The following is a 23,250-nucleotide window of genomic DNA, read 5'->3' as shown; positions in this document are numbered from 1 at the left end:
GATTCTGAATAAGAATAATGACCCACCCTGCATGTTGGATGGTTTGGTCCCTTTGGTTTGTTACACAGGAAACCCCAGAAGTTGAATCCTTATTTTTGACATCAGCTCACTACAGTTTTAGGGTGGAAATACACAGCCAGGGTGACAACTGCCTATTTCACTCATTAAGTGTCATTTAGCATGTAAAAACACATGATATGGACGTGTTAGTTAAAAAATAACTTCACCTGAGGGAGTCTTTAAGGGTTTAATGTTTAGGGTGGAGATTTGTGATTGGGCCTGAAGTTACAGACTTTGAACATTGCTGGAAACATTGAGGATAAAGTTACTACACAAGTTAAAAATATACAACATTGGTCAGTTATTTTTAGTCCGTTTAATTCAGTAGTGTTACACCTTTTAATGAGCAGGACTATGATGCAGCTAACAACACTGTACAGCAATCTAGTTTCACTGGTAAATATCTGATGAGTAGGAGGACGCCTCCTGCCTGGGCGGTTAGTTATTGTGTGCTTTGCAAGCCAAAGTAGTAATGTCTCCTGCAGCTGTGCTCTACTTTTAAAAGGTGTAGATATGGAACTGAGAGTTCAGCTGAACGGGCTAAAAAAAAAAACAGGATTTCATAAAAAACAAGTGAATGAAGCTCACATCTGGAGTTCAGAGTGAATAAGTTGTGTACAGTAAGTGTCCACAACATCATTATCTAATGTATATTCATTCATTGTCACGTCTTCAAAGTGGCTGAATTGCAATTTCTAAGAATTTATATATGAAATAAGAAGAAAAAAAAACAACTTCAGAAAAGTGAGCAGATCTTGAGGCGGCGCTCAGCTGGATCAGCAGTATGTCCTTACAATGTGAGTGTATTTTTAGGCCATAGAAGAACATAAATCCATAAATCACAAAGTCAAAGCAGCATTCTGACTTTAATAAGGTTACATAAAGACATTACTTATTTAATAAGGGTAAGTAAAGACTTTGAGAGACATTGTGCGCTGCGGTGGAAAAGCATTTATTAGTGAGCTATTCTGTGTGTCGTTGAATCTGTGGTAAAAATACCTCTCATTGCTTCTATATGTCAGGAGGACTATGTACCCTTCAAACTGTATCCTTTCATTTCATATGAGTTCACAGTAATTGCTTTGGCACCGAAATTGTTTTACCAAAGAAAATTGGCAGGTTTCATATCTTTTAAAGTGCACTCTTTACTTATATTTCCACGACTTTAAAAAAAAACAGCTTGTGCGTCTTGAAATGTTTTTTGCTCGGTGCAGTTACAGATAGGTTTTCTAAAAAAAGCCGAACTTGTTTAGACGGAAGATGCTGGATGGAACATTGTATACGAGTCCTCAATGGACGGAGATGAAAGGTTTCAGCATCAGGCGGCAGCAGCAGTGACAGGTACAAGTGTCAGGGAACTGTGCTTCTCAGCCGCTCGCACAAAAATCACTGCAGATTTGAGTATTTGTCTCGGGGATCTGATAGTTTTTGATGGATCAGTGTGTGTGTGCTCTGTCCCTGACTTAGTTTGAAGTCTGCTTTAATTAAAGCTTGACAATGTGACCACTGATCTTGTCCCTTAAGTACTTCTTTCTGAAGTGCAGCAAAAACGACAAAGACAAAGAAGTAATTATTATTTAAGGTTAACAGCATCAAGTATGTGTTTCTTTTTTCTTTTTTTTTGGCAACAATGTATATAAATATATTATTTAGGAAAAAAGAAAATAAAAACATATATACATACACGTAGGTACATACACACACATAAAATAATAATAATAATACAAAAAATAATAATCATATTGCCGCCAACGGAAGACAGAAGGTAAAACAACAGCAATATATGCTAACATAATGCTAACAGTCATTCAAGTGATATCTAGAATCAAAGCCATAGCAAGACAGCAACAATGAAATCAATAATAACAACAACAATTATTATCATTATTATCATTATTACTATTATCACCATCACATCATTCCTTCAGCTGGGATAGACTCCAGCCCCTCCCCGCGATCCCTACGAGGACCAAGCGGTGCACAGACAGTGGATGGATGGACTACCATTACCATCACTGTCATTACCATTCTAATAATTATAATAATTAATAACCTAGTCCCAGCCAGGCAGGGGCTACTGAAGGAAGCTCAAGTAATTAGTTGAGGTGGATGCCAAATATGTGCTTCTTCTTCTTGCTGGGATAACCTAGCTAGAATTTTTTGATTCTTAAAACCTTCTTAGAATGTTGACTGGAACATTGTTGCAATGTTTTCAGCAGGAAGTTTTCTTTAAGGTCTGAGAACGTTCTAGGTCTAGGAGAACGTTCCCTAAAAACATAAAAAAAAAATGTTTTGCAATAACTTTCTGAAAATGTTAAATGACAACATTTCTAGAATATGATGCACTAATGTTGTTGCAATGTTTTCAGCGGGAAGTTGTCTTGAATTCCCAGAAAATTAAATAATCATTAACACAACAACATCCCTGCAACGTCCTCAGAATGCTGAAGGCAAATGCTCCACCTTTGTTAACATACCAGGAGTGTTTTAATCTGAGGCATCAATAACATCCTGAAAACATTTTCAAAATGTGGTTTTAAGAATGTTCCTCCTTTATTATCATACAACATTGTAAGAATGTTTTTTTTAAAGATAACAATGTAATCTGAGGCTTTCAGAATATTCTGAAAACATTTTCAGAATGTTTCTTAGAGAATGTCCTTCCTTTGTTATCATGTAACATTGTGGTAATGTTTTATAGAGGAACATTCTATGATGGCTTATCTCAGCAGCATCCCCAAAACATCTTTAGAATGTTGCACCTAAAACATTCTATCTTTGTTAGCATATAACAATACAGGAACATTAATTGAAATACTAAATATTATTATAATATTCTTTGAACATTACATTGAAATGTTTTTTTTTTTCTTTTAAACTTTAAGAGAACCTATAGGGAATGTTAGCCAAAGTTGTGGGAACATTTGCTGCTAGCTGGGAGGAAACTGAGCACGTCTAGAGTTACCGTTTTTAAAAAATCAACCCCTCATTTGTCCGTCTGCCTGTTTTTAGTAAACATCTCACACAGTCTGTTAAATGATCCCGGCCTTGTTTAGTGATTTTCCCAGTGATTTATGTCCCCCGTTGTTAATTTCACTCTATCATCTTTTCCTGATTTATCACGTCTAACTTCTCACATTATTCACCCACAGCAAGTAAATAAAAATTAATGAACAAGTCCCCCGTTTTTCCACCCGTTTGCAGTCGACTGGAATATTAATATTTTAATGAAGGTTATGCAGCTCTGAGTGCAGTGAGGGGTTTTTGCGAATATTTTTGGCTTTCTGAACTTCATGCAGGACCAGAACTTCCTGTTTTCTAACTGTGGCATCATGATTGGATTAGTGAAGCCCAGCGGTGCGTTCAGAGCAGGATAGCCATCAGTAACTTTCTCAAAAACAAGTCGTACAGATACAGATAGGGGGACTCAGATAACATCTAGACGGATACACCTACACGCTACAGTCCAGACACGCAGACACTAAAGCGAGCATGTCCAGACTCCCTGCTGGGTTTGACTCACAGGTCACTGAGGCTAGAGAGCAGTAATTATTGGATGAAGGGACGACTGATCAAAGAGCTGCGGTTTAACGAGCACTTAAACGACCTGTTACACCGATTACTTCTGGTTAATTGACTTCAGTGTAAGAATTTATCTGTTCACAATCTGAAATCAATCTCTCCACCGCAATAAATAAATTTATAAAATATCCTGTTTTCATTCATCAGACCGGATCGTCAACAAAACCAGGTCATCACCTCCACGTTAATAACAGTTTTATTAGCCTTAAATGATTTAGTCAGTGCTCAAACTATTAGAAACTATTAGATGTATCAGCTATCTGTCATTACTGGAAATATGTGCAGCTATACAGACTTTTAAAACGTCTTTCAGTACATTGTTGTTGTTTGTTTTCTATTTTGGCTCATTCTTACGGGTCTCATTTCCTACATTTTAGCTGTAGCAGGAAGCTGTTTTAAGAAAAAATCCACCTACTTAGGACCAATCCACAGATTTGCAAAGTTAAAAACAAGACCAAATGTAAGCAGTGAAGTATCTGTAGTATGGGTAACACCTGTGGTCACTAGTCCCGATAGTAAATTTGCTTTCTTTTTATATGACTTATGCCATCATACTGCACGGAAGCCATTTCTGAATTCTGTCTGCTTGTAGTCACGGTTGTGCTGTTTCCATTGAGGTGCAGGATTAAACATTGCAGTGAAAAAATGAGCTTACAGTGAGACATAATGTGTCAGGAGTAAAAAAAAAAAACTTAGGGGTTCAAAAGTTTTTGTCTTACTAGTATTAGTGTGATGATACGTGCTGAGTGTACCTCTGTTTAAGATGTGTGGGCCAAACAAAGAGCTGTTTATTCATTAAGCCTGTATAGCTCAGTTCTAATGTTTGTACCAGCGTAAACATAGAAAATAACAAAACGTATTAATAATGATAACAGGGGTTGACTTTAGGGGAAGCTGCTGCAATATTTCCTCATAAGACTTGATTAAATCTACATGACCTCTCGTATGCCGAGTAGATAAAAGGATTGGTCAGTGGATAAGAGTATCTATTGACCAAACTGGTCCCATAACGTCTTCCTGTCATTTTACTGAGAAAGCAAACCTAAAGTGGAAGGACACAGTGAGGACACTTCACAATATGAACCAAACAAATGCGCATAGGTTTGATGTTGGGTTTATGACTGAAAAAGAACATCCCATATGGATTTAATTGCTGCAGTATGTGCAGGCTGGTCAGGACAAAGTGGTGCAGATGACATAAAAAGAACAGTCAGTTTTCTGGTATTTGCTCTGCAGTCTGACAAAAACATTGGATTTCATTTGGAGCATGCTGTTGGACGCAGCCTCAGAAAACAGCCTCCTGACAGGCTGAGCCTCCTGCTGTCACTTCCCTCAGACAGATTTCTCTGAGCCTCCTCTGTCCCATATGTGTGTGTGTGTGTATGTGTGGATGTGGCTTTTTGTTTGGGAATAATTGGGTTTGTGTCATTACACCCATTCCAAAAAGTGACCTCATCCTACTTAACGACAATGTAAAAATGCAAAGAGACACCCCACAATAAGGCTGGGTTCTCTCGTCCCGTCGGGTTGGGTCGCGCTGATGCACTCTTTGCTGGGTAAATATTGCTCTGCCTGTGGTTGGGTTTGTCTGCAGCAAACAACAGGCCACCAGGGAGGATGTATGGAAAGTGTTGCTGTGGCTGAAACATGGAGGAGCGGAATATCTGTGGTGTTGTGGTTTTACGGTACGGAGCGACAACACAGGCCTTTTTCTTCTTTTTTAAGAACGTATACCCCAAAAAAAGGCGCACATTTAAAGAAAATCTGTCTCACACGCACACAATTCAGTCGTCTCATGTTTTCCTGGAATCTACACAATGTATAGAGATGTGTGTTCAGTGACAACAAAAAGGTCTGAGTGCTTTTAATCTGGAGATATTGAAGCAAAGCAGGTTCTCCGGGTGACAACCACATCAAAGTCTTCAAGTCTTCAAGTCTAAGTCTTCTGCCCCATCTTTACTACCCCTCTTTAAAGCACTTCATCTGGGGCCTCAGGTAGGGTTCCCACTTCCTGATTGTCACAGTTATGGCTCATTAAAGGGTTCTGTCGCTCAGCAGGAAGGAAGCCGACTCCCTCTCAGATCCCGCTAATGTGCATCAGTCCCTAATGCTGCTGTTGTCACCTGTGCACATCTTGTCTGCGTTAGCGCTAACCCAGACAGAGGTCACGCGAACGACAGCCAGATGTTGCACTGTGGTACCGAGGCTGTTAAACAAGCAGCTGATTCTGTCGTATTGAAGGTAGAGTACGTTTAGTGAAGTTATCTGTGAAGGATATTAAGCTGCACAAACGTTACTCACCACGTCATGTGACTACTTTATCGCTCTGATGGGATTATGCTTAAGCATTTACACTGTTTATAAAAATAAGTATTTTTGAGCAGTTTTTAGCTGTAATTTGTTTGATTAATTTAATGGAATTTTACAGTTTTTCCCTCTTTTGTTTAGTTACAGAAAACAACATCATAATCAGAATTAAACACATCGAAACTGTAAGTAATGTGCACATCGAAAATTTTCAGCCATAAACAGTAATTCGTCCTTTTACAATATTTGACTGTAAAATGTTTTTACTGTATTTAAATAAGCATCACATTATGTTATTTTACATATCTGCTATTATTTGGAAGAAAAAATGTTGAATATTAAGGATTATTTTAAAAAAAACATAAATCATTTTTAAAACTGTTATTTTACAGAAATGTCCTTGTTTTGTTTAATTACAGATAATATCAAGTAAAATCACAGGGGAAAAAAAGTATTGGTTTACATGTTGACTGTAAAAAAACGTTTTTTAACATGACCAAAACTGTAAATAATGTCCAAATAGAAAAATCAGTCTTTTTACAAATGGCATTTTTCATTCTGTTTGACAACGTGTGACCATAAAATCATGCTGTTTGATTGTATGTAAATCAGCTAAAAAAATCTATTATCATTTTACAATATTACTGTTATTTTTGCAGTTTTTACAGTTTTTCAATGTTATAGTTTTCCCACAGTTTTTTAACACATGTTTTTCTGGCACCCCTGCTGCCAGACTTTCTTCTTTTTTTTTTTTTTTTACAGTGTAGTTATTAATTGGAACGTTTACTAAAGTGCACGACAGTTTGTTGCTGTACATTTTCCCACTAAAAGTTAACAGCAGAGGAGGTTTCCAATCCATCCATTAAATACAACTAGTAGCTGGTGATTATTTCCACCATCAGTCAGTCTGACAGGTATGTTCTGCATTAAATTGCTTGTCTAAAAAAGTTTCCAAAGTCTAAGTTGCTGAATGACTGTAAACCTACAACAGTCTGAAACTTTAAGGTCTTCAGTGTACAAAACTCAAAAGAGTCAGTGATATTTTAATGCCATTTATATTGAAATTGAGAGTCTGCTGGTGTTTACGTGACACAAATTTCATCAAGTTTTGAACACTACAGAGGCACTAATGGATTATCTTAGCGCATTCCTCAATTCCACTCCAAACAGACTAGAAAGTACGGTAGCACAAAAGTACAGCGACACATCCACAGCTGTTGCAGGTAGCGTACAATGGAATTTACAGCATTGTCTGCTACAGACAAAAACGGCACAATGAGAGCAGTGAAGGCGAAGCAGAACTGCATATTTATGGGCCACAAACGACGCGTTAAGAGCCACTAAAAAGTTCTGCTGAAGGGATCTGCGACTTCATGTGACAGTCGGTCTGTTAATCAGCACGAGTTACCGCTCTCAGATTCACATCATCGGCTGGATTAGTGTCAATATTAAAAAGGTTATCGCGCCTTTAAAGAGCTGAATGACCTCTATCAGTGGTGTCTAATTACTACATATGAGACTGGGTTATTATTGCTGAGGTGTAATGTGTGGTTGGTTGATGTGGAGTTTAATATGGAATTCCTATTTGGTGTCATTATTTGTCTCAGAACTGTAGTGAAGTCAGAGTGTCAGAAAATAGAAACGTTACCTCACAAGTATTTCAGTAAATATTCACATACCTTCCCACTGCTTACACTAATATCCCCCACAAACATTCTTACGTTTCTGCAAACACAACGTGGCCCTCCACTGATGTTATCTCTGCTGCTGACTGTACACTTGTTGTGAGTCCAACTCTGGGAAAAAGAAAAAGATGCTGATGCCTCCTGCTATTGAAAGCAGACACATCTCCGGCCTTTAGCGTCACACAGGTGATGCATCATCGTGGACAGAGCCGAGATGATCCTCTGTGATGCTGCCATTTTGCCTCCGTCATATCATCACCGAGTCCCCCGGGGGCCGATACACTCACAGAGAAGCTGTTCGCACACTGTATATTGTCAATTTTTAAGCACATTTTTTTTCATGATAATATACGAGAGCTCAGGAGACCGCAACAGCTGGATAAGTTGAGCAGAGCAAAACTGTTCCAGATCCCAAGAACGAGATTCACCTTGTGCGGATGACACGTGTAAATCTAATGGGGATCGTGTGGTTTTAAACTTGGCGATATTTTCACATTTAATACTAGCGGTTAATTAACGACAGCTCCGTTCGCCAGATGTCACAAAGACAGTAAGCGCAAAAAATATGAACTGTGGGGGCCTGATCACTCTTGTTCTTTCCTATCCGCAGGGAACCATTTTTCTGCCTGGAAACAAAGTCGCCGAACATCCGACCAGCGGCGATGAAGGAGGCAAATTTCTTTTCGAGGTCATTCCAGGTAGGATAAGATTAAAGCAATTTAATCACTTTGGTTTTTCATGTGGACAGAGTGATGACTGGGCATCGGAAGGAAGAAAAGCATGAACTAGAAAATAAGTTCTTGGAGCGAAGTGGGGGACAATTTCACCTCCGACTGGTTTGTTAGCTGTTTGTTTGCCTGCTGTTTTACTCTGTGAGATTTATGGTGGTTCTGTTTTTAACATTAGGCACAACAGTCAAAACAGAGGATAGAGGGGAAGTTTATATTTCGCAGCTTAAAAACACACCATCATGTGTTGGGCTGATGCTCGGTGTACTCAGGAGGATCTGGAAAAGAAAGTCATGTGCTGTGGAATTGGAATCACTGTAATCTCTCTTTCTTTCTCTTCACTTCTGCCACTTATTCTACTCACTTGTTTACCTCTAAATATAAAACACGCAAACGGAGCATTGCTGATTTAAGTCTTTAAATTCACCCTTAAGATCTCTCACTCAGATTCTAATTCAAACCACTGACCACACACACAAACTCATAAACTCTAAGTCGAAAACACTCACATGACTGTATGGAAACAACAGAAAAAAAAAAGTTAGAGTGGGGTATTTTCTCAGGCAGAGCGATGCAGAGAATGTGAGTATATATATTTAAAACGCATGGGGGAAGCAGACACAGCTGTTAAAAGATACAGTAGCAGAGAGCGTCGGCAGCACCAGCTGATCCATCTAAAGCCCAGAAGAAAACACCGGATGTGTGCAGCAGCCACTTGTGCTTTATTTGTATTCATTTATATCCCCCCTGGTGTGTATTCAATGGGGTTTCTCTCAGAGGGAAAGTATCCAGACGTCTTCTTACAGCTCCCGTTGGTTGCACACAAACAAGTGATTTTGTGGTACGAGGTCAACTAAAGACTGGGGATAAAAGAAGTGACGGATAAACAGTCCAGGTGTGTCACAGCGTTGCGTAAAAGGCTCTCGACGGCGTCCTCGTCTGGTTATCTAACAGCTTCCACATCAGATGACGATGAACAGTCCCCTCCCTGCAGGGATAATTTCATGGACTTTCAGTCGCTGCTGTTCAATATTCGCATCGGAATTTACCACGTCACCCTGTGACTAATGACGCTCATGGCTGGAGGTTGATTGTGTTTTATGAGCGACGATGCCACAGTCTTGTTCGTTCTGTTTCTTACATGCTTGGGTGCCTTTTTTGTGATAGACAAAGCTGTCTCCCAAAATGTCCTATACAGCTAAATTAAGAAGGGACGGCAGCATGAGTCAGCAACGGGACTTTGATCCAGGAGGCCGGAGTTTGAATCCGGTGTTTGGTTTGGTATTGATACTAAAACTACAAAATCAGGATTATGAAATTATCAAACCTTTGTTAAAACTGCTTGAGTTTAGGCATTAAAAGGTATTTTCGAGATTTTGATTGTGGAACATTGATACTTCATTAATCTGTTCAAGTGACAGCATTCTGTGGTTAAGCTCACTTTAACATGTTATTCATTCATACTCACCACAGAGCCGTGGTAGGAGTGATATTAGTCATTAAGGCAAAGCATCATGCCATGTGTATTGCTTAATAATGTACTAATAAACACCCAAACTGTTAGTGAGCTTAATAACCTCTCCAAATAGCTAAAAGCCTAATTCACCCTAAAAAATTCTGTTTATGTGCACCGATAAACCTGCTTCAACTTATTGAGCAGTAAGATAATAATACCCTGACAGCTGTGATGGAGGTCAGGACTCAACCTGAGGTCGGTCACTTGGTGACAAATGATTCACCTGCAGCTGATAAACAGTGACTCCACAATTAGATCCTCATCAATTCTGTCTCCATGTCAAAGATAATTTAGAATTAGAAGTAATTAATGAATGTAAGGTGGCTCGGTGGTTAGCATCGTTGCCTCGCAGCAGGAAGGTCGCCGGTTCGCGTCATGGGATCTTCGTGGAGTTTGCATGTTCTCCCCGTGCAGCGTGGGTTCTCTCCGGGTTCTCCAGCTTCCTCCCACACAGTCCAAAAACATGTTGAGATTAATTGGTGATTCTAAATTGTCCGTAGGTGTGAATGTGAGTGTGCTTGGTTGTCTGTCTCTAAGTGTAGCCCTGTGATAGACTGGTGACCTGTCCAGGGTCAGCTGAGTCAGCTGGGATAGACTCCAGCCCCCCACGACCCTAGTGAGGATTAAGCAGTGTATAGATAATGGATGGATGGAAGTAATTAATGACCCTCATAAGGATCCTGCTGCTGTCGGGTGCTGCTCATATGTAATAAACTGAGACGAAAGACTCCTGCAAACAGCTGGAAGCAACGTTTTGTCAAAGCACGTATTGCCTTGCTGTTTTATTCATTCGACCTCTTCTGTGTCTACTGCAGTAAAGTTTTATTTTTATGGACCTTTCAGTTTGCTGTACTGTAGCTGTGAACAAGAACACTGTGCCTTTTTGCTCTCTGTGATGTTTTTGGACCAATATCGGTGCTCAGATGTGGAAAAAGCCTTCACTCAAATCAAAGTAGTGTTTGTTGTAAGTGCCTGTTGCAGTTCATCCAGTTCAGCCTTGCACTGCATTGAAAGCGATACAGAAATGCTACGAGGTCCGACCCAGTGCAGCTGCCAGCGCGACTTTCACGGAGGAGTGGTCACTCAGACATGAAGCCGACACGTTCGGTTGCTGTCAGATTAATGGAGAGGAGTGTATGTCTGAGAGGAGCTGGAATTACTAGGTTTAGGAAAATGGTACAGTTTGGGTTAAAATACCTTTTACAACACGTTGGAAGCTTCTTCTCCATTTTCTGCGTTATCAAGGTGACAGCCCCATCTATTATATGATTGGATGGCTGAAAAGGAGTGACAACTAAATAATACAATAAATACATGTTGATTTGAAACCTATTTGTGATGTATCCCAAATAAATTAAAACCATCCCTCTAAATGTAATTGAGTTTAGTTTTATGTCACTTTTGGGAGACGGGGCTGGGATAGAGTAGCAGTGAAGGTTTCTCAAAATAAAGCCGCAGAAAGCATCTAAAAGCGTCACATGTTCGGTATTTTAATGCCTTGTAGTGAGTGAGGAGGTGTGAGCTGAGAGACTTGTTGAGACATAATGACTGCATATGTAGCTGGCAACACACATTTCTACTACTGTGAGCTTTCTTTGGCACTGAAATGACAACAGTCGACAAGTTCCATGTGTTCAGTTGTGTTTCAGAGCTTTGGTAATGGTTGGTTAAATGCAAAACTGTAAAAACTTGTACCATCAAAGGAACAAAAGGAAGATCTTAAAAACAAAAAAAAGTATTTTCACTTCTCTTTTTTTTGAATTCCTGAGCACTGCAGCTGAAAAGTACGGGGTTTTTACAAAAACATGTTTATGGTTTTTAACTACACCATTAAAGGGCAGATCTGAGTTTATCAGAGAAATGAAACTGTGTGTGTGTCGCAGATGACTGGTGACGTCTGCAAACGCTATCAACAAACGTGTGACAAGAAGTTTTTGTTCCCGTGCAGTTTGTATTTACTATAAAGACGGTACTCTTTAAAGAAACAAAATCCTCGCCTACTCACTGTCTGACTGACTCACCGTGCCCTCCTTCACACTCAGTTTCACTTCACCTTTTCTCAGAGTATTTATATTATTTTTGGATGTGAAATATCATTAAATGTGCAGGAAGAAGCATGTGAACAGAAACTTATGTGGTTAAAAATAATCACTTTTTTCTTCTAGAGAAAATATGAAGTGTATTTATAGATTTTTCATTTCTGGTGACTTGTGAAGCTCAGTATTTCCAGGCTTCACTACTGCAAACAGTTCATTTTTTCCACTGAGGCCAGACCACACTAGATCCTGTCAAAATTCTGCAGAAATTTAAAAAACTAGCGCCTCTTTCTACCTGTAATAGCATTTATTACATAATTGGCACAATAAGGTTCTGCTTGCAGCAACCATATCACAATTAAAGGAGGTGATGTGTGTTTTGGTTATCTATACTGGAAACTGAGGTTTTTATGTAACCGTTTGTTGTGGTGCTAAATAATGGTGAATGTGTCAGATATCTCTCAGGGCTCTGGGAGCAGTTTTATCCTCCACATTCTCCAGCAGTTTGTTGTTTCTGTACTACTGACATGACTTAGAGGCTACATATGAAACATCCTCCATCCTCTACCTGTTTACTAAATGTTGTCTTGTTTTAGTTCAAAATCCAGCAGTGATGAACTCAAAGGGGTGAAGATGATTCATGAATTCATCTTCAGAGCTCGTTTTTTTTTAAACCCAAGGTCATCAGTTTCTGGCTTTCACTACTTTACATGTAACACAACAAGCAGGCCAACTAAAATCACTAAATGGTGGGCTAGTACAGACATAGAAAAATAATCATCATCCACCAGAAACTGATTCCTGCCCATTCACAGCCACGTTATCTGGATTAGACTATCCTAACAGGCAAATACAGAAAACTTGGTCTGACTGTTGTAGTAAAAAATGTAAGCTATGTCTTTGAGAAACAGCTACATTGAGATTTGATCGAAAATTTCCACAAATGCAGCAAAATCTAGCATCCTCTTTCCAGGAATATACTAGCCATGCAAAGCTCACAGCTTAAAATAAATAGACAAACTGGGTTGTTGTTTTTTTTTTTTTCTGAAGCCTATACAGGTTTTTCTTAACCAGAGTCACCTGCGCTTGGTAGAGTTGGGAGGCAAGAAACAGAAGAACTGGTGAAGAGATGTTCAAATTGAGACATCAAGGCTAACTTTGGTTGTAGACTTTATGATAACTTTCTTGCTGGTAACATTATTGCTGATCAGATCAGGGTTGTCTGCAACTCTGGAGGCTGTGTTGCTGCTGGTGTTGGACTTTCTACACCATTCTTGAACATCCATCTATTATCTATACACCGCTTAATCCGCTGGTCAGCTATCCCACCCGACTTAGGGCGAAGGCGGGGGACACCCTGGACAGGTCGCCGGTCTATCACAGGGCAACCAAGCACACTCACATTCACACCTACGGGCAATTTAGAATCACCAATTAACCTCAACATGTCTTTGGACTGTGGGAGGAACATGCAGACTCCACGCAGAAAGATCCCAGGCGTCCTAACCTGGACGCGAATCAGAGATCTTCTAGCTGTGAGGCAACGGTGCTAACCGCAGAACCACCTTGCAGCCCTTCTTGAACCTCCATGTAGAGATTTTTAGATGATACACAAACACCAGCAGACTAAAGTTGTCCAGATTTACAGAGAAACAAAAAGCAGCAGACCTGCACTGTTTAATGCCATTTGCAGGATGGTCAGACTAATGCAGGCTGCACTCACAATTAAGTGATAAAACTTTTATTTTTCAATTTTCAGCTACACTGAAGGTGCAATACATGCTTTTGCACACCTGTAAAACCTGGCCTTTATGAGAGTGGCTGCACTTTTTTCACCTAACTCTGAGCATGTTTCCTTTAAATGCTGTACTTAGTAGTATTCTGCATAGTTCCACTACACATATTCATTCTCAGGTGCTTACTTCAGTTCAGTGACCTCAGTATCCATAGTAGTACGCTTTCTTCTTCAGACTATCAAAGGCTGAGCTTGTCATGGCCGCCTCTCAGATGCCATGAAATTACTCATGCAGACCAAAATAAAATGTGACTGCCCGTACGTTCATAACAAGGGCCTTTCAAGTAGAGCTTCAGCATTCTTTAAAGCACCGCTAATACTACTAAACTGTTTCCCTCATTCTGCATCGTCCGCTACACCCTCCCACTGACGGAAAACAAGAACATGGCTTGTTATGGGGCGGCCAATAAAGAGGTCTAAGAGAAGCAAATGAAAGGAAAACACAACACATTTATTCCACTGGTCTAAATGCGGCCCTGCAGTTTGAACACAACGCATGGACAGTCGCTGGCAGCCGGACAGACGGGAAGTGATGGGGAGGGGATGGGGGGGAAACCGTTTGGAAGTCAGAGCTGTACAGAGATGTCCGTTGTCTTGTCGGGGCGGTGATGAGGTTTAAACACGAGTCGGCTAACTGCTGACTGCCAGCGGCCTGAAGAGCAGCATCGGGGGCATCTGCACTGCTTTCAGATTAACATCCAGCGCTGTATTTTTAGCTTTTCTGGAAAGTTTCACTTCTTGGAAAAAGCCACAAAATAGTTCAGAAAACATCTCTGCAAGCTTTTATTCACCTGTGCTCAGCGCTTTGATGCTTGTTTCTGTTCTTGCCTCTTGTTCTCAGCCCTCTTGTCTTTGTGTCTCCACATCTGGTTGATGTGCGGTAAACCTGCAGAAGTGAGGGAAAGGAGGAGGGGAGGAGGCTTATGAGGCGAACTCACCGCATTGCAAACAATATTTAGACTAGAATCACGGTCCTTATTTTCAGCTGTATGACAGAGAAAGTCAGGTACAGACACAATGGGGCTTTTGTTTTTGCTCGCCCTTAAAGCGCCACCTGCATTGTCTTCCATTGCGCTGACAAGTTACAACACGAGCAAACACACATGGGCCTGAGCTGACGGGAAGAAGAGCAGCAACACGAATGCATGAGTATAGTTGTGGGAATTTCTATTTTTTTCCCAACATTTTCAGACTCTGCATTGTGTTATGGTGACTTTGCTTACAAACTCCTATTTCCTGACTCCATATACCTGCAACAACATATCAGAACATCTCGCAGCTCAGGCTCACTGTGCGGTGTAATCTGATGTTGTTGAATCCTCCCAGGAACGCCAGGTATCATCACATTACAGCCGCATGTTATTATAGCAAAATATGAATTTACACAAAATAGGACAGATTATTCTTTAATTTACACGCCTGAGCTGAAAAAAAAATACCTGTTGCTAAATGTCACTCCCCGTCGCCCAACTGTGATTAATGATCCTGTAGCTATAAAACAAGAATCAACACAGGAAACACTCCCCGCTGTGTTTTTGATGGAGAAACAGCGTGCTCGTCTTTCCCCAAGCTCCAATAAACTCGAGGCTTTGGCTCCAGCAGGAGTTCAGCTCGTCACTGTGTCTGTGTTCGCCCCGGGCTCAGGGTGTTTTTAGCTCTCTCTCTTGTCTCTCTCTTTCTCTTGCTATCCTGGTTAAGGTAGCAGCTCGAGCCGCTGCTGCTGATTTATGGGAATGTTTCTCCAGAGGTCACCATCCCTTCAGTCGTGAGAGAACCTTTGGGGTCATGTTGGCTTCAAGCTGAAATGTTGTTCACAGGGCAAAGTCTCTAAAGTCTACAATATTGACGTGAAGAGCAGGAGAATTTCCTGTTATGTTGGTATCAAAGGCTTTGTTTAGTTCCAGCTTATTGCACAAAGCAAAGCGATGTTCAGGCATTTTCTCATTTAAAGTGAGATGACACAGTGCTGTAGTGGGAAAAGTCTGATGGTCTGTTTCTATATAAAGCTTCTAGTGCCCTCATGTGGTTCTGTAGGTCATTACAGTACTGATAAAACTTCAAGACAATCTAGATGTTCCTTTGCAATTTGCAAACAAGGAAACTGAAGTTAAATAGGAAACTAAGAAGGGATAGACTTTGTTTTTATGTTTTTGGTTTAGTTTTTATCACATAAAGAAGCGATGTGAAGATTTTCTATTTAACAGATTTCGAGAGTCATTATGATGTTTTATGGCTTTTTTTTCTCTCTTGTTTCTTGTTCACACTTAATTTACTAACAAACAAATTGCTGATATTAGTTTTGAAATGTGAAATGTACAGAATTTAGTGAAGCATCCATTTAAGCTGTTCGTTGTTCTAAAGTAGTGGGAAGTATTGTACAGTATTGTAGCATCATATTTATTTGCTGTAGTAGAAAAAAATGTGTTAGAGTCCATTTAGGTTTTATTATACAGAATTTGTTAACACCCACATAGTGAAGACTAAGTAAGTAATTTAGTCATAGCAATGAGAGTTCTTGTAAAACCTGGGCAGGCAACAACAAACACCTAAAAACTCATCACTGTGTATTAAAGTTACATGTTCACAACGGTTTGACAATGATCCCTTCATGCCTTAAAAAGGTTCTGATGTAACTCTAAATCAATGTTTTGAGCCAGAATGTGTGGCTCTGTAAAGTCTGTGCATCTGTCGCTACTTAAGCTTTCCTGTTTGCTGCAACTGGAGCACACCAGCTCACTGCAAAGGTATCCACACTACACAATGGCAAGTTGTAATATTGGAGTATGAGTAGCTTGCACATTCTGAAGAACCCTGTAAGTCCAAGTCTGTGTTTTTGAGACTTTCATACTGCAGTTTTATAGTAGAAATGCTCTGAAGCTGATTATTTATTTTGCTCATGACATATGTCTTCCAGCATATTTTGAAAAACAACAATTTGGTCATGTTAACAAAAAGGGAGGTCTTTAAGATTTATTTTTTTTCTCCTCACACGTGTGGTTTATTGCAGCTCTTTATGCCCTGGTGTTTTTATCACCTTGCAATTAGTACAAATACACTCAGTGATAGCATTAATATGGTTCATGTATTGTTAATAATTTTTGTTTAGTGCATGTGGGAATGATAATTGTATGTCTGATGGTGGCTGCAGGTACCCCTTGCTTTGCTTTGATGAGTAACAGCCGTCACTGCACGTCGTAGTTAGACATTGTGAACTGAGTGATTGAGTTAGGCAGTAAACAAAAGGTGTGTCTGAGAATTAGACCCTTCCTATGATTATTATTTGCGTTAGGGTTAGGGTTGGAGAAAATGAGAAAATCAAACACAAAGTGTTTGTGTAATCAGTCTGGTATGCGCCTTATCAGAATAACATCCTAATCCCAAACCTACATGTCAGCGTTCTTATTAAAAAACATTAAATAGTAACGACTGAATGTCGAGCTAATAGCACATCGCTATTGGAGGCCGAAGACAGATGTGCAATTTTAAGACCGCAGTCCACTGTACTGTTCATTATGAGGAAGCCAGGAGCAATTTATAAGCTGGCCACGCTGGCATGTAGCCTATAAGCACCTGAGGTTGATGATTGAATGATGGATGGAGGAATTTAAATGAAGGAGGGGGAGAAAAGCAGCAGGGGTGGACTTTAATTACCCAAACAATTATTCAACTTGTGCACCGATGATAAGAAATGTGACGGGAGGAGAATATTAGGCGGCTGTGTTTAAGGTTAAGGAAGCCCCCAGTGGAGTAACTAAGAAAGCATATGAATCTGTCGCGCTGACATTTCAGTGTCGGGAAATATGGAGGTGGTTTTCAAATAGGCCCCCATGTCACATTAGTCATGGATAACTTCAGGTGCTGGCACTGGCTGGATGTTTGGAAATGTGTGTCGCCCTGACTCGAGTATCAATAAGAGTCCAGTGACCGCTGGAGCAACTACATCTTAACTGTATCGTGATTATTTCTGATGGCTGACTGACATAATCAGGTTTTTGTTATCATTCTATGTTTGTGCATTGATCTGTTGCTGAATTAGAAGCAGCTGGCTCACACACAAAAATGTTCTCAAGCATTTGATTTCCTGCATTTTGATAAATATTGTCGTCAGTGCTTTTAAATATGTAATTATAAAGCAAACATATACAATGTACGAGATCAACATTACATCTTAAGGGGAAAAGAAGGCAGATAAAAGCAGTAATCTACAAATATAGAACAAATAGAAAGAAAGAAATAAAGCATATAAACTAAGATGTTGTCACTGCAATATAAAGTCCAGCACCTTTATGAAAGCAGCACAACCAGATCGAAGGGAACTCATGGATGGTTTTTGCACAGTATGACGCAGTTATAATGCCACAAATATAAAAGAAATAACAAAAGGTCAAATTCTTTGATTCTGTATTTTACAAAAAAGTGAAAAAACCTGGAATCAGCATGCACAACATTTTTTAAGTTTTAACAGTTTTTCCCAATTCTGGATAAAAAAAAGGTGTCTTATATTGCATATTATATTTTGTGATTTACAATTTTCATTCATTTCCATACTTGTCTCCTCTCTGCTCAGTGCAAACACAGCCTGCAGTTCACCTGAAAACTCTCAGAATTTTGGGCATGAGACTGTTGGTCGCAGCTAAACCAGTCGTGGCTTCTTAGTTGCTCTGAGCAATACAGATTTTTAAAAATATTTTACAGCCTTTTGATTTTACAGAGCTGTAATTATTGCTGATTTTTTTTTAAAATGAGACATGCAGAATCAAGTGCTTTTAATGAAAAAACACAATTTTAAGCTCAGATGTTGGTTATTTTTCCTGATGAAATCACACATGCAGCATTAATGGTTATCAAAAACCTGAAAATCCAACAATTTTTACACATTTTTGCAGCTTTTGCATCTAATAAATGTTGTCGTTTTGGCAATTTTCTAAAGATAACAAACTGTTCCAATATGGATTTTAGAGTTCAGAGGGTTAATTCACAGCAGAACCAGCTACACAAGCCCAGCAGTGACAGAACTTCACCCTGCAACGATAAATTAAAAAGCTCCTGAAAATAAAATGACTTCCACCCAGCACACACACACACACACACACACACACACATGCGTCACTGTCGTGGCTACAATATATGTTAATCCACGCACAAGTTTGATCAAATTGATGTGCCACACAGGACATAAACAAGCAGCTCTCTCTGTTTCAGACTCCATGTTCTGACTTACTGATTTAATTATCAGTCGGATGTATGCTGCCCACACAGCTCCTAATGCGTCATAAATCCAGGAGGAATATGAGCCACAGCACCGAGGCACGCATTAAGAGGGAAAGCAGTGAAATTGATTTTATGGATATTACTGAGGTAAAAACGATGAAGCCCGAAGAACAAAAACTATCTTTATTTGCGCACCTCCCAGCAGTCCGTCTGCTGTGGGACGATGTTTTCGCCGTCCTTTTCCTCCCAAGAATTTTCTTTGTGATGTGACATTTTCAGAAAGGTCAGACACGGAACTCGTCTCTCCTTCCTCTGCCTCGTCCTCGGCGTGTGTTTATGTATGTGTGGGTGTGTTTGCGAGCACGCGTGTCGACGTGCACATCCATGTTTTCCCAGCGTGCATACGAAGTCAATAACCTGCTGTGTGCGGCTCAGCGGCGCTCGGCCTCACGGAGGAGTGTGGTCTGGCAATCTGCTGCTGTTGACATTTCTCATATGGGGCTTCCGAGAGTCACAGCTCTTGTTGTTGTTCTCTTGATATCTTGAATTTATCACCCACAGCGTTCATCGCCGCAACGAGGGGCCTCAGACGCATCGTGTGAGCCGCAGACATGTCCGAGCGACTTAGTGCCGGATTTAATATCACCCACGAGTAAAATACAGCTGTTTTTGAAACTAAGAAGTGACATGCTTTCCCTTTTATTAAACACAATGTCCTCAGTGACGAAGCACAGAAGTTTTCATATTGAATTAGCTCTTGCTGTGGAAGCCAGTTTTATGTTCCCTACTGTTCCAAACCCACAATTTAATAACTGAGGAGTTTCCTCCTCGAATCTAACATCCATCATCAAAAACAACATTTTTCAAAGACACCCACAGCCTCATTAGTGACATTTTCCCCAGGGAGGATCTCAGGAGAGGATGTTTGTGTCTGTGACAGTGTTTGGAGCCGAAGCACATCCTCTGCAAACATGAAGCATCTATAGCCTGCATTGTGTTGACATCACAGTTAAAGCGTCTCCATAAAAACAAGACAAAGAGGGAATTATTTATATGGGTAAAGCGATGCCAGTCTGTCAGCAGGTCATTCAGTCCACTATTTACCATTTATGGGTCTGGGCGAAAATTTATCAACGTCGACTAGAAGGATTGCTACAAAATATTGTACAGACACTTGTGGTCTCCAGAAGATGACTCTGACTTTTCATTTAGCGCCACCATGAGGCTGACATTTGTGGATTTGAGCTAAAAGTCTTAGCTCTGGAAAGACATTATATTTGCGTTCCACTCTGGATGCTGTATGCAAAGTTTCCTTCACCCATTACCTCATCAAAAACTTTACATTTTGTCCAATATGCTAAAGACTAGATACAATAATGATATTCCCACCACTCTCCGCTGCACCTGATATAACAGATTCTGACCACTTGGAGGCAACAGAAACAAGTTGCAAACGCAACATTGACACATTGATGTCTTTTAATTTGTAGTTGCCTATTTACATGAATCCACAAGTTATGGAGCAACAGTAGAATTTCTTTGGAGATGTGTTTCTTAACTCTAATTGTCAAACTCCCTTTTGCTCTGTTTTGTTTTGTCTAGCTGCTAAATGCTCAATTGTGTTCAACAGAATGGAGCTAGCTGAGTTAATTTTTTGGTTTTTAGAGCTTAAACATAAAGATAGCTGCCTGTGCAACCCAAAAATGTCACTATAAGAGCGGTGAGAGTGAATCAAAGCAGTGAAGGTACAGGCTAGAAAAATAAACAATGCTAGCTAAAACACATTAGCAATAAAATTCTGCAAAGCCAAAGGATTCTTTGTAGGTTAGTTACTATAAGTGGTTCTTTTCAAGTTGTGAAAATTTTAAAAATATCATATCAAATATAACTGGTTTAAGTGATAATTAGCTAATTTTAGCATGCTAGCACACAAACCATGATGGTGAACATGCTACCTGCTAAACATCGTGTTAGCTACTGACGTTAGCATTTAGCACTAGCCCAGTAGCCAGCAGGGCTGCACACTCATAGTCTTGAACACAACCTGTATTTCGTTGTTAAATAGACGAGAATAATGTTTTACTCATTGTAAAAGGTCAATATGGTTTATTTGACAGTTGACGACAACATCAACCATGCTAAGCAATGGCAGTCGTCAATACAATAAGTCCATACACACTTGACCTATATCGTTCGAGGCCGAACCAGAGCTGGATGCCAACCAAAACGTCTATCACCATCCTTCCTGCTCAAACACCTTTTTATGGAAGTGGCTAATTGGAGCTCTAACGCTAGTTGCTGGTAGTAGCTCAGGGTGCTGTCAGTTTAAAATAGGAGGCTGTCTGGATTCGTTTGGTTGCCCTTACGTTCAGAGTTATTTGCAGGCCAGAGAAGCTGCTGTTGCCTGGTTGCCAAAGCAGAAGCTTGGGTTGGAAGTAAACATCGGAGGCAATGGAGAAGGTTTCATAGATTTTCCTTACTCAATTCTGAAGTCTCAGAAAACTTCCCTGGCAGAGGTCGCTGAAAAAACTCTGTATTATCAAGTCAGAAATCTGTCTGGATGATGTCGGAGTGTCACGATAGAAAAAGAGTCATGTTGTCACCTCGAGTTCAGAATCGTCTCCATTGTGTCGAAGGTGGAGGCAGAACGTTTCGAGGTCTGAAGAGTGTGTTCAGACACTTTCCCCCTCCGTTCCCCTGAAGGGCTGTGACAAGGTGCTGGAAAAGAAACTGGCTGAATGTCAATTGGATTTAAAATTAACATTTCTTGCAGGCTCTCAAAGCTGAGGTATCAGGTTTTTTTCACAGATAGTCGAAAGGGAGCTTGATAATCCTGACGTCATGTGGCTTCGCGGATGAGGGAAAGGTCACTGACCAGGTTCCCCGAGATATCTCACAGGAGGTGCTGTGGGAGTTTGGGCTGTTATGCTCTAATGATCAGGTTGGTTGAAAGGAGGACTGCTCTCTCTCTGACAAGGAAACCTCCCGTGTGTGGGTTTTTCACAGACTGCTCATTAAAGTAGAACGTCTGGAGAGTTTAGTGACACTGAGCTGGAATCTGGAGTTTATAGAATATATTGTCTTATCCAACATTTTGGGTAATGCCCTTTTTTTATTACCCAAAGTCAGACAAGAACATTATTTAAACTCTCATATCTGTCTTAAAGCTGCTGGTTATTCATCTTGTTTTAACACTTTTTGTACAGATTCAACTTGTAATATTTGGTAATCAAAGCAGGGTCCTCGCACCCCTCAGGTCTCAAAAATAAATGACAAAGCCAATGACTCATAAGACTGGCATTTATACACGTCGGCACCACTGTGATGCTGATTCCTTAATGCCGGTTTTAAGCCAACAAAAATACGTTGTGACACATCACACCATCATCGCTCGAACTGCCTTTAATCATCGAACACCGTTGTACCGGCCACACAGCAAACTGTTGGCTGGAATGCTGATGGGAAAAAAAAAATCTTAAATCCACCTACGTTACGGGACCCAAAGGCCCAAATCAGCCAGTCGAATTTTTATAAATATAAATTAGAAGACCACAATGTGTGATCTGTCTTCTGTAGCAAACAAAGCCAAGTTAAAACAGCATCTGGCAACGCTACACCCGCAGCATGCGAGAAAATCCAAGTGCTTTTTTTTTTTTTCCCAGCAGAAGGCTGATGAATACACCTGTCAAAAGAAGCGAATGTTTAAACCTTGCAAGAGTTGCAGAAAAAGCACAGGAGCTGTCTTTTTCATGGTCTCAGCGGACTGTCAAAAGCAAGGAGCCTCGCACGATTGGAGGAGAACTCATGCAACCAGCTGTGGCTGAATTGTGAATCATCACTCTGACTGCAGTAAAGACTGAGCACAGGGCACGTCTGTCTGTCTGTCAGCTCAAAGAACTGAGACAGTGTGTGGTGACAAACATGTACGCACATCTCCCTACACAAGACGACTGGGTTTGTTCTCATCTCCTCCAGAGAATGTAATATTTTTTACGTAGACTCCATCTGCATAGAGTCAAACAAAGGATGTTATGTGTATGTGTGTTATCAGGCTGTTTTGGAGAAGCTAATGCATTTAAATCAGAGTCTAAAGAAAATCTTTGTTAATTAATCTTCAGTTTCATTTGGAACAGTGCTTATACAGGTAAAGAGAATCCTCAGTGATCCTACACTTATTTCTGAATGTGCTTTTCTGAACAGGCTCAAGAGCTCCTTTTGACGTCACCGAGGTTGTGCTGCAGGATTAACATTCATTTATATATGTGTTTTAGTTTTTTGCACTTTATCCTGTAACAGTTTCTTTGTTATATTTATATGATTGGTGTCAGTA

At 40.2% G+C, this 23,250-nt stretch overlaps 1 protein-coding gene across 1 annotated transcript in view; it reads left to right on the top strand.

The window, feature by feature from the left end:
- arhgap24 (Rho GTPase activating protein 24) overlaps window positions 1-23,250 on the top strand; it is a 79,403-nt gene that overhangs the window by 13,686 nt on the left and 42,467 nt on the right. Inside the window, exon 2 of the mRNA XM_008297109.1 lies at window positions 8,245-8,332. Within this exon, the coding sequence (XP_008295331.1) occupies window positions 8,245-8,332 (88 nt within the window). The remainder of the gene's footprint in view (window positions 1-8,244; window positions 8,333-23,250) is intronic.

The sequence above is a fragment of the Stegastes partitus genome, unplaced genomic scaffold (assembly GCF_000690725.1).
Source record: "Stegastes partitus isolate 25-593 unplaced genomic scaffold, Stegastes_partitus-1.0.2 Scaffold1186, whole genome shotgun sequence".
Taxonomy (NCBI): Eukaryota; Metazoa; Chordata; class Actinopteri; family Pomacentridae; genus Stegastes; species Stegastes partitus.
Note: the sequence above shows the minus strand (reverse complement) of the source record. Positions and strands in the feature narration are given on the sequence as shown.